Consider the following 13,064-nt stretch of genomic DNA (forward strand, 5'->3'; position numbering starts at 1 on the left):
AACAAAATCATAATGAGAGCATAATTTAATAAACTTATAAAATTTCAAATTTGTTATTAATACTATTGGGATTGGTGTCCTAATTCTCCCAGAGTCTCGTAGTTTGTAAACTGTACACATTGTTATGAATAAAATAAGAGTTATTTTATTTTGCATTTACTCATATCCAATAAACAAAGTTCCATGGTTATTGTATGTAAACTTAAGTATGTATATGAGATATACAAGTGGATCATGCCTTAAGTGATAACCTAAAAAGGTCTATAGTATAAGGATTAAGGAGGAATACCTGATCTTGGTGACACTACGGATACAGCCCACTTTGTAGAGGCTTACAAGTATTGTGAACTATTACAGATGATAGATCCTAACCATTCATATGGAGACATGCGAGCGGGAGTGTCTTATATAAAGAGTTTGTATAAGACGGGACCACGAGATGAATAGTCTCTTTATATAACGTCGTTGATACTTGAAACTTACATCTCACCTTAACGACCATAGGTGACATGACCTTAATCCTGAGTGTTTTAGAAACTTCTACCTTTGAGAACAGTCCTTTAATTAGTATGGGTGAGAGTGGCCAGATTGCCAACTCAACATGCCTACCTTTTTGGGGATTTGTCTGATTTGGGAGCTAGAAACTTAGTTACACAAGATGGAATTCACTCATTCCCCGAAATAGGGGTAAGTAGATAGATTGATCCCTTAAGGGTTGATTCTGGGGCTTGAACATAGTGGCCACAATTTCTCTTTGGAAGAGTAGACTCAGTCGTAGTAAGACTATGGCTTATGTTCATTAGAGGGATCAGTGGTACTTAAGGAGTTAGATGTAACTACAGGGGCATAACGGTAAATTGGTCCAGATGTACTTACGAGCGAGGTGTGAATGGTTATCGCACTGTTGATTGGTTGATATGGACACAAAATATATTTGTAGTAAAGAGAGTGTAGCTGTCGGTCTTTAGTGGAGTGCCCTGACAGTTAATGAATGGTGGATCTCGTGACTAAAGAGTTTATTCAGTTATTCACGTACCTTTGGAGCTTCAAGCTGCAGGTCCATAAGGTCCCCTTGGTAACTCAATGGATTCAAGTTGAGTATCAGTTTTTTGGGTTGATTTGAAATGTTCAAATTGACAAGATGTCGATTATATATGATATGATCGGTGTGATGTATGAGATACATCAAGTGGAGGATTAATGTAAATATGATTTATATTAACTACCATAAAAATAGAAAAAGAGTTATGGTTTATATGTTTCATGAGATAAAATATTTAAACTATAAGTTATAAAATAATATGGTAAGTTGTTATCATATATATTTACAATAATTAATTATTAGATAATTATCTCCTTTTCTCTAATAACCAATTGAGTGGGAGATTATTGGTGTTTATGGTAACCGTGAGATAAAAAGAAAAATATTTTCCTAATTTTAGGAAAGTTGCTTAATTCAGAAAGGAACTCACGGAATGCTATCGAGTGAAATTGTTTCACTAAACGATAGTTGATAGAGAGACTAAACGATCGTGGAGTGTTACTAAACGATAGTTCACTCAGCTAATTATAGTCAAACGATCGCATGGCATTGGCTATATGATAGGCTGCCTTCTTCTACACGATTGAGCATTCGTCCCACTTGCTCAATCGTCTACACGATTGTTGTTCCTCCAATCTCTTCCTCTAACCAAGTCTATACAGAGCCCACACTTCTGGATTCTCACACCGAGAATACCAAGGTAACCATGTTTGTGGTGTCCTCCACTCAACTCGACTGAGTTGAGGTTTTGGAGGTGTTCGTTGGGTTCATGATCTTTATGATCGTTGGGTTCGTGTTTGCTGTGGATCGTGTTGTGTTGTGGGTCGGTTGGTGTTCAAGCGTTCGTGTATTGCTGTCTTGGAGATTGAACGAGCGTTTATGATCGAGGGAGTTTGAAGAATGAGGCTTCAAAGGTATGATACTTTATCCTTTGATTATATTTAAGCATGCTGTAATTTCGTACTGTGCATGACCTTTTAGTTTCCGTTGCTTGACTGTAATTGTGTATGTTCAATATCGAATGAAATTTCGAACAATCATTCCGCTGCTCATGGAAATCCTCATGTCTGATTATTTCAAATACCATCCTCAAATTTTAGTTATATAAATTGATATTTTCTTAAATTTAAACTTAAAATCGTTAAAATAAGGTTAACTCATTGATAATTGACGTGACATCTTCCTCTAGAAATCGAAGATTCTATCTACTATCTATGCACTTTTTGTACTTTAATAATAATAAATGAATAAATAAAGTCTAGAATCTCTTATCCTAAACCATCGCAAATTAAAGTTTAAGATACGTACTAAAATTTCGAAACTTGTCAGACTAAGTAAATAATGTTGAAATTTCCAAGGTGGCTGGCTTATTAATAATTCCTAGCATCAAATGTCACGGACAAAAAGTCGGCGGCTTTATAGTACGACCAAAGTTTAAATTATCTATGTTTATAAAAATGTCAAAATGCTATTTTCACAAAATAAATGTCCGATTGATATTTCTTAAAAACTATATAAACAAAATGTCTACGAAAATATTTAATTCTTAATAAATAGATATTATACCTTCTTAAACAAGCTAAAATATATTTTGTATTTATTTTATATCAACATTTTGTTGCTATTTTTTATATTCTATATAGTTTGTCACTATATAATAAAAAAAATGTCAAATTCACTCATTGTATTTACTATATAATAAAAAAAAGAGGTCAATTCATTCATTGTATTAATGAAAAACTTATAAAAATGTGGAAATATCGATTTATATGGAAATTTAGTACCATAAAGATACTTTGAAAAGAAAAACGAACTATTCAAAATAGTTCAACAAGGGGAAAAAAGAAAAATAATAATTAAATAAACATTCAAATTTGAGTCATAATTTAATCAAATAATTGTAATCATAATCCACCTGCCCTTGGCAACCCATTCAAAAGGCGAAGCCTTGTATTTTAAGTGTTCTTTATGATTAAATAATTAGGATTTTGGAAATTTCTTCAAGGATATACCAACTATTTTACGAGGTCTCATTTGAAGTTTTAGGCCATCTATTACCAAATTTGATTTCTACCATCTTTTATTAGCTACAATATATCTCTCCTTCTTATGTATAAATAAGCCTTCGCTTCTTCCAATCTTCAATCAATCATTTTCTTCTAATAATCTCCATTACTTGAAATCTATGGCGATTATTACTTCTTCTTCTTATAATAAAATGGTTGTGGCTCTAGCATTAGTCTTCTTGGCCGTGTTCACTGAGAGCTCCTCAGCTCAGCTCTCTCCCAACTTCTACTACAAAAGCTGCCCCAAGCTCCTTAGCATCGTCAGAGCCGGTGTCCGCTCTGCCGTCGTTAAGGAAGCTCGCATGGGCGCTTCCCTTCTCCGCCTTCACTTTCACGATTGTTTTGTTAACGTATGCAAAAAAATGATCTTTTTTCTATTTTTCTATTGTATATTTTCATGACATTTATCATTTGTTTAATTTTTGTGTGAAATAATTATCTTTTAGGGTTGTGATGGATCAATTCTTCTAGAAGATACTCCTACGTTTATAGGAGAGCAAACAGCAGCTCCCAACAATAGATCTGTAAGAGGATTCGACGTGATTGAGAATATAAAAAAACATGTTGAAAAAATTTGCCCTGGTGTTGTCTCTTGTGCGGATATTTTAACTCTTTCTGCTCGTGACTCCGTCGTAGCTGTGAGTTATTTTGTTAATTTCACTAGTTTTTCTAAATGTCGTAGACTACATAAACTTGTTTTAGTTTGAGTACTTAATCATGTTGGCTTTTATTTTTTTACCAATTAATTATTACAGCTTGGAGGGCCAAGTTGGAAGGTAAGATTAGGAAGAAAGGATTCTAAAACAGCCAGCTTCTCTGACGTCACTGGTGCTATTCCTCCACCAACCTCGACCCTCGACACCCTCATCAACCGATTCAACACCAAAGGCCTCTCCCCTCGAGACTTGGTTGCCTTATCTGGTACTATCATAATATCGCTATCTCATTATTCACTTTCACTTCTTAAAAAAATTTCTATATTTGTATAATGTACGATCTTTTATTCTAATATCATATTAAATTACCAATTAATCGATGTATGCAGGGGCTCACACAATTGGGCAAGCAAAGTGCTTGTTTTTCAAGAATCGTATATATAACGAGAGCAACATTGATGAGTCGTTCGCCGAGGAGAGACAAAGAAACTGCCCAACAAATGGAGGAGATGACAATCGTGCTCCTTTGGACTTCAGAACCCCAAAGCTTTTTGACAACTACTACTACAAGAATCTCATCGAGAAGAAAGCTTTGCTCCGCTCCGATCAGGTGCTCCATGACGGAGGATCCACCGATTCATTGGTTGAACTCTACAGCGACGATAGCGATGCCTTTGAGTCCGATTTTGTGGCGGCTATGATCAAGATGGGTGACATTCAGCCGCTCACTGGATCACAGGGTGAGGTTCGTAAAATTTGCAGCCGACCCAACTAATTCATTCACATTCATGATGGAGAATAAATTTGTTTTTTTTTTTTTTTTTCATTTGAAATTTGTTTGAGCAAAAATAAGTCATTGCAAGTGTGGATGAAGTTGTGTTTTTTTTTTTAAAAAAAAAAAAAAAAAAATCTGATTAATGATTTAGTTTTATTGTTTAATCTTTGGCCTGAGTCCTACTTATCAGATTTCATCCTTGTGATTAATTTAAAAATACAATATTTCATGGTTCCAACTTCGCTTAATCACCGTACTAAAATTACAAATAATCACATGCAAGATCTAATTAATTTCTAGGGGAAATATCAATTTATATACATATTGGTTTGTATCAATTTAAACCCTAAATTAATAATTATATCAATTTATATCTCGAGCTTTCTTATGTATATCAATTTACACCATCCATTATAAAATGTTTTTAAATTTTTTTTTTGTGAAACTTATAATTGTATCAATTAAATCCATAAATTTTCATAAATGAATCAATTTAGAATATTAGACAGATTTTTCTTTGAAATCATGCATTTGAGAATTTATGCATGGATGATTTTTAAAAGTAATCAGGTCTAAATTGATTGATCTATGAAAATTTAGGAATTTAATTTACTCAAATTATAAGTTTCACACAATATTGGTCGATTGAAATATGAAGAATGGTGTAAATTTATACATTTATGATTTATGATAGTTCATGATTTAAATTGGTATAGTTATTAATCCATAGTGTTAATTGATATAACCTCCAAAGTTTACGGGTACAAATTGATCCTAATTTTTAATAGATTAAGCTAATTGACTTAGGCTCCCTTTGAGGTTGCATTTGAAATCGTAAAAAGCTATTATGGAAAATCTTAACTACCTTCCTTGTTTGGTAATGAATTATTTAATAATCTATCAAATCACTTCTTTGTAAAATCTAATAGATATTAGCTTTCAGATTTGGCTTTTCTAAAAATTTACTAACTTCTTTACTTTTTAAATATAATAATATTATTTCAAATTAATTTAATTTATTAGGTCTATTTTCAAATTCTAATTTTTTTTTATTTTTTATAACAATTATTTTTTAAAAAAATATCAAATAATTTATATTAAATAAAATTAGTTAAAATTTAAAACACACAAAATTTTAAATAAATTATAAATTAATTATCCATGTGAAAATAATTGAAACAATAAGCCTAGTTTGATTCATATAACTAAATTAAACAAATTTATTATTAATTTGCCAAACAACGTAACTAGTTTTTTATTAAAAATTAAAATTTACTAAACACTTTTTCTAAAAGCACAGTTGCTAGTAATTATTTTAAAAACTACAACGGTCCAAACAGAGCCTCAATGTAAAAGACATTATCTCTATTTGCTATAAAAATTTGTAGGTTGAAATAATCTTTAATCTATATGCAATGTAATATTATCTTGGGACAGTTGCAAATATAGCAATCAGAATCCAAAATATTATAGCGAATATAGTACAATACAAAAAAAATTTACATATATATGAAAATTTAAATCAAGCTCTCGACCTCTATAAGTGAAACTATATTGCCAGTAGGAGTCTATCAGTGTACATGGGTTGGGTTGGGTTATACCGTTCTTTTTACCAACCCAAAAATTTAGGTTGGTCAAGTTGGCAATTTAAATGACCCAACACATAGTCTCCAACCCAACCCCAACCGAATCCTCAAAATTTGGGTTGGGTTTGGATGGATTTTCGAGTTAATATTATTTTGTCGGGGGATTGGAACAGATGACAAAATTTTAGGGTTTGGTTTTGAAAAATGAAAAAACCGGTAAATAATAAGATTTATGGTAACTCATGTGACATGCACATGACCACGAATTTTCAAATCCTTGTTTGTAGCTTTTGTTATTGATGAAACTACAAATACATGGTAAGTATAGAATCATAAACAATGATAATGTTTTATATACAGGTAATTGTTGATATCTTAGTTATCCAGACGTTCTCTAATTGATTCATTTGAAAAACTAAAAATAACCATCTTCCTCAAAACAACCACCCTTCTTGATTTTTGTCATGTAGTTAACGTTTCATTGTAGATTTCTATTATTAATTTATATTTTATTTAATCACTTTTCAAATTAATCTCACTTGAATTAAATATCCATTTTTTTTTACCAAATTTATATTTTAAATATTCATATATTATCAAATTTCATTTATTTGAATAAATTTTAAATTTATTCAAATGTTTGAATTGTTTTTCATTATTTTATACATATTCTTAATAAATTAATTGAATATTTTTCTATAATTTTTAATGTTTAAATTATTTTTTATATGTTATTAGATTCAATTGTACATATTTCTGTTGGGAATGGTGTCTTAAATCTCCTTGTAATCTCGTAGTTTGTAATCTCTGTATAAAAATATTGTTGTTAATAAAATAAGTGTTATTTTATAAGCATATATTCAATCCAATAAACTAAGATTCAAAGTTATTTCATGTAATTTAAATAAGTATGTAGAGACATACAAGTGGATCTTGTTTAAATAATAACCTAAACAGTCTGTAGTGGATGAATAAGGTTGGGTACCTTATCTTGGTGACACTATGGTGCTTTGTAGGTGTTACAAATGTTGTAAAGTACTACAAATGATCTAATCCTGAACATTCATATGGAGATATGCGAGTGGGAATATCCTATGCAAAGAGTTTGTATAAGACCGGATCACGAAATGATTAGTCTCTTTATATAACGCCGTCAATAATAGAGACTTGCATTTCACTAGGATGACCATAGGTGATATGACTTGAATCCTGAGAACTCCTGCTCATGAAGGCGGTCCTTTGATTTGTAAGGGTGAGAGTGACCAGATTGCCAACTCAACAAGCCTACCATTTTGGGGATTCATCTGACTGAGAGCTGGGAACTCAACTACACAAGACGGAATTCACCCATTCCCGATGCAGGAACAAGTAGATAAATTGCTCCCTTAAGAACTGATTCCAAATCTTGAACATAGTGGCCACACCCTTTCTTGGCCCGAGAGGATTTGGTCATAATGGGACTATGACTTATTGTTCATTAAAGGAATCAGTGGTACTTAAGGAGTTAGATGTAACTACAGAAGCAAAACGGTATTTTGGCCCAGCTGTACTTATAAGAAATTTGTGAAGGGTCGTCGCACTATTGATTGGTTATATCTAATGGACACAAAAATTTATCTATAATGCGAAGAGTACAGCTATCAGTCTTTAGTGGAATGACCGGCAGTTAACGAATGTTGGGTAATTTAATTAAAGAGATTAATTAATTATCCGACTACCGTTGGAGCTTCAATCTACAGGTCTATAAAGGTCCCCACTGTAGCTTAACAAAGATTTAATCCTTGGATTAATTTGAAGTGTTCAAATTAATTGAGAGAATTAATTATATATGATATAATTAATTATATATTTGATACATTATATATAAAAAGAATTTGAATATGATTCAAATACCAATTATATGAATGAGATTCATGTAATTAAATATAAATATGATTTATATTGAGAGGAATTAAATATTTCGGTATGATCCAAATATCATTTATATGGATGGGATTTATATAAGTAGATTTAATATAAATGTCATGTATAGTTGAGAGAGAAAAAAAATCTATAGTTTATGTTGTATTTGATGCAATATAAAACTATAGGCTATATGTTATATTTGATATAACATAAAGGTATTTATTTGAAATTATAAAAAAATGGAAGGAGTTATAACTCACTCCCCGCATTCTCTCAATAACTAACGTGTGATAAAAGAAGTTGATAGGATCATCTCCTTCCTAAGAATTTTCACAACAGAGAAGAGCTTTTCAGAAGGAGAAAGCTTCTCTGAAGAAACTTCCTTCTCATCCTCTCCATCTCCTTCCCTCTTCTAACGATTCAAGCAAAGCCCACAACTCCTGCTTGAATTCTTTAATCCCGAAAGAGAATACAGAGGGATCTCGACTGGTAGAGTCCGTGCATGAAGAAAGAGATTTGCGAGAAAGGAGTTCCGTGCGTGGCTCGTATGAGGGATTCCTGGAAGAAAAGTTCTTCAAAGGTGAGGTTTCTTGGAACCAAATTTCTTTATAAAGCATGCTGTAATTTATTTTAAATGTATATTTAATTGTATGTTTACTATAAATTTAATATTTAATAATTAATGGAATGTGATCGATTCCTTCAATTTCATGTTTAGTCACTATTTTAACTGACATTTTGACAATACCTTACTTGCCTTTAGTTGGTTTGTATGTCCAAAAATATTAAAATATAGTGCAAGTGTAGAGCTTATTAATAATCAAGATATAAATACCGTATAAGTGGAGAGCTTGATTAATAATCGGGATATAAATATAATGTAATTGGAGAGCTTGATTAATAACCAAATTAATATATTAAAATCTAAAATCCAATTTTCAAAACTGAAAATGAGCGTCGTTATGTTATTTTCGCCCTCTTTTGAAATTTAAATTTATTTTTAATATTTAAATTAAATTGTGATAACTACTCCACGAATTGGTTTACGATTATTTGTCTCCCCTAATTGATTCAAATTAGCTATATGTTTTTATTTGATTTAACCATTTTTCGAAAATATTCAGAATTAATCAATCTTTAATTTGTTTATAACCATTTTGATTTTAATTTATAATATATATTTAGATTTTACATTATTTTATTCATTTTTATTATTTTAAATTCGGATTAAAAAAAAATTCCTGGTTAGGTTTTTACTTAATATTTTATACATATTATCATCTAACAAATTGTATATTTCGTTTAAATTTTATCATTTATTGTATTTTTTAATCACCTTTTATTCATTATCATCCTATTATATTAATATACCATTACTTTGTCTTTTTTTGACAAACAAATAAATATTCACTTTTGAGTTTTACTGTTTTTGCCATGCCTCTACAACGAGTCAGGCTTCTCTCTTTTGTAAGTTTCATCGTTGATGGAGTTATAAATATAGTGTAATTGTTTAAGCTTAAATGAAAATGGAATTATGAATACATTATAATTGTAAATAAACGAGCTCCCTTCTTGATGTTTCTCTTCCAAATTATATTTGAATTTATATTTTATTATCAAATTAGATTTTATCTAACTATTTATCGAATTGATCACAATATATAAAAACTTTCTGAATTTTCTCTCCAATTTGTATTTGAATTTATCTTTTATTATCAAATTTGATTTTATCTAACTAACTTTCAATTTGTTTAAATGTTTCTTACAAATTCCATTGTATCTAAATATTCTTTTCATTATTTTATACATATTGTTATCAAATTAATTTGATTTTTCCCCATATTTTTTATGTTTTCAATTTTTCATATAAAAACACGTAAAAATGGTTTGTTATACTTAAAAAGAAACATATAAATGGGTTTTAGACTTTAAATGTTTGAAACGTGTACATGTATGTATATATATATATATATAGTTCAATTTATTATTAATATTATTAATAATATTATTATTATTATTATTATTAAAATAAGATAACAAAAAAACTCTAAATCTCATCTTCTTCATTCATCTTCTTTACTTAGACACCTCCCAAAATCTCTTTTTCTCGTTTTTAATCTCATTGGTTCAGCAACCATTTCTTGAATTCTATCGTCTTAGCTATCTTTTGATGACCACCATCACCTGGTCACCGACCTTTTTCGCTCGCATACATCTTTCCTCCTTTTGTTTCTACTTTGAACATCGCTTTCAACAATGACGTTATGGGATTGATAGGGTTTAAAGTTGGCTTTCAAGATCCTATGAGCAAAATGGTCACATGGAATGAAGACGATGAAACTCCCTACAACTGGTTTAATGTCAAACGCAATCATATTTCCAATAGTCACATCGTCCTGAAGTTGTAATTCTTTCAAATATTCACTTGCCAATAACAACTTCACTGGTACAATCAACTTTGCTCTTTCTCATTTTGGAGGAAGTCCGCCATTGTAGACATCCATAAGTTTCCAGTAACCCCCACCGCCTGGTCATCATCTTCCCTTGCATACACATGTTCTATAGGCAGTTGGAAACATTAAGAACTATATTGGGTGATTTTTAATTTTTTTCTTTTGGAATATTTAGATACTGTTTATTTGTGGTTCTAAAATATTTAGGTAGAGTGTATTTGTGGAGTTCAAGTTGTTTTTGAAGCAGTGTATCTTTACATTCTTGTTTATACTTCATTTTGTTGTTTTAGGATAGTTTTGTTATTTACTCTTTAGTAATTTCTATTATATAAATTTGTTTTGTTATTTTTCTAATTTTTAAACCTTTTTGCCATTTTTCCAAATAAAACTTTAAAATTTTCTTTTTCTCTTATCCGCCCTATTTTTCTTCTTAATTTAAAACACTTATTGATAACTAAAATTTCATAAAATTAAATTATTACATATCAAATATCTGTAATATCTATTACAAACTTTACACAAAAATAAACATTCTTAAAAGAAAAACATAAAGAACTAAAACATTCATCAATTTTAAAAGATATATATATATATATATATGTAACTCGAGTTGAGTTGGGTCAATCCAATCTTTTTTTTATTCAACCCTAGACCCAATCTAACCCAAGAAAAATAGAAAATATTCAACTAACCCAACCCAAAAACAGAACTAACATAATCCAATCCTTATAATTTGGATTAGATAGCCTGGGTTGTTCAGGTTGTCAGGTCATTTGAACACCCCTACTAATAGGAATTACCCAATTGTCTACATAATAAAAATGAGAAATAATCAAATTATTGTTCCCAATTTTTTTTACCAATATTTTGGTGATTAATAATATATATTGTTAAGAAATTATGAATATTATAATAATAAATAGATGTCCATTACTTAGTGTCCCAAAAGCCATATGTCACCCATCATGTTGTCCATGTGCCTTGTAATTATTCAATGCTTGGTGTCCATGAAAGTTCACATCCTACTTGTCACTTTGCCTATAAATAGTCTTTAAAATACACATACATTGGTGAGATTTTCATCTCAAATTCCACTAAAATTTTCATTATCCAATTTTATTTTTTTAGTTATTTTATAATTTTGGTTTTTTATTGTAAATTATATTTTTTATTATTATATTATATTTTCTCCATATTCATGTTCTCATTCTGCTCCTCAATTTCACAACACGTTATCGATACGAGCTCCTGTTGTTTTCCCCATTAAAGGTAAGTTCTAAAGGTATGTCAGTTTTTCCCTCTTCATTATAATTAATAAATTTAACGTTATTTTACATATTCAATATCTATTAGATTTCTAACATAAGTAAAATATTTTATGATCATACTACCATGAAAAATCTCACAAAATTAGAATTTGTCGCCCTTAGAATTTTTTGCCCTTGATATTAACGGCAATAATTATTTGTCATGGGTACTTTATGCCAAAATTCACCTGGATGCTATGAATCTTAGGGAGACTATTAAAGAAAGAAATACGACATCCAGTCAGGACAAAGCAAAAGCTATGATTTTCCTTCGTCATCATCTCCACGAGGGATTGAAAATAGAGTATTTTACAATAAAAGATCCTTATATCTTGTGGAAAAATTTAAAAGAGAGGTATGATCATAAAAAAATAGTTATTCTTCCTAAAGCTCGTTATGAGTGGATGCACTTGAGGCTACAAGATTTCAAATCAATAAGTGATTACAAGTCCGCATTATTTAAAATCAGTTCAAAATTATTGTTATGCAAAGAAAAAAATATTGATGTCGATATGTTAGAAAAGACATTTTCTACATTTCATGTCTCGAATATGCTCCTGTAGCAGCAATATCGAGAGAAAGGTTTTAAACAGTATTCTGAATTAATTTCATGTCTTCTTATGACTGAACAAAGCGAGTTATTGATGAAAAATCATAAATCTTGACCAACTGGATTGACATCATTCCCTGAAGTGAATGTTGTGAATTTTAATAATAATCGTGATTGAGGTCATGGTCGCAGTCAAGGTCGTAACCGTGGCAGAGGAAGAAATAATTATTATTTTTGTGGTGGTTGTTTTAACCATTTAAATTTCAAAAGAACCACACAAAATGATGATCACAAAGGAAAAACTCCACAAGATAAGAGTTCAAAAAGTGTTGAAAATAAATGCTTCAGATGTAGAATGACTGTGCATTGGTCACGTACCTGTCGTACGTCAAAACACTTAGTTGGCCTTTATCAAACCTCTCTGAAGGAAAAAGAGAAAAATGTGGAAGAAAATTTTGCATACCAGGATAATGATATATTTGACCCATCCCATATGACAAATTTGGATGTGGCGGACTTCTTTGAGTCTCTGGAAGAGAAGATTGGCGCAGTTGATGGGCCATCTAAGTGTTTCTTTTGATTTTGAAATATCTAGACTTAGTGTTATTGTTTTCTTTTACCTATCTTCATATTTTTTTAGTAACTTTTATATATTTTAAGCGTTGTTTTTCTTATTGTAATTATTTTCTTTTAATGAAGCAACATGGATCATTTTCATATGTTG

At 30.2% G+C, this 13,064-nt stretch overlaps 1 protein-coding gene across 1 annotated transcript; it reads left to right on the forward strand.

Annotated features, from left to right (window-relative positions):
* Positions 1–3,227: 3,227 nt before the first annotated feature.
* Positions 3,228–4,539, forward strand: LOC120088879 (peroxidase 4-like). Its single transcript, XM_039046320.1, has 4 exons — positions 3,228–3,458; positions 3,555–3,746; positions 3,864–4,029; positions 4,154–4,539. Exons 1-4 carry the CDS (start codon positions 3,228–3,230, stop codon positions 4,537–4,539), a joined length of 975 nt encoding a protein of 324 aa, XP_038902248.1.
* Positions 4,540–13,064: the final 8,525 nt, after the last annotated feature.

This window comes from Benincasa hispida, chromosome 10 (genome assembly GCF_009727055.1).
Source record: "Benincasa hispida cultivar B227 chromosome 10, ASM972705v1, whole genome shotgun sequence".
In the NCBI taxonomy this organism is placed as follows: Eukaryota; Viridiplantae; Streptophyta; class Magnoliopsida; order Cucurbitales; family Cucurbitaceae; genus Benincasa; species Benincasa hispida.

Bases quoted from the DNA above. Each gene is read 5' to 3' on its own strand.
- LOC120088879 (XM_039046320.1), top strand. From the start codon at position 3,228: ATGGCGATTATTACTTCTTCTTCTTATAATAAAATGGTTGTGGCTCTA. The intron at 3,459-3,554 runs GTATGCAAAAAA...ATTATCTTTTAG, and splicing joins TTCACGATTGTTTTGTTAAC to GGTTGTGATGGATCAATTCT. The intron at 3,747-3,863 runs GTGAGTTATTTT...TAATTATTACAG, and splicing joins CTCGTGACTCCGTCGTAGCT to CTTGGAGGGCCAAGTTGGAA.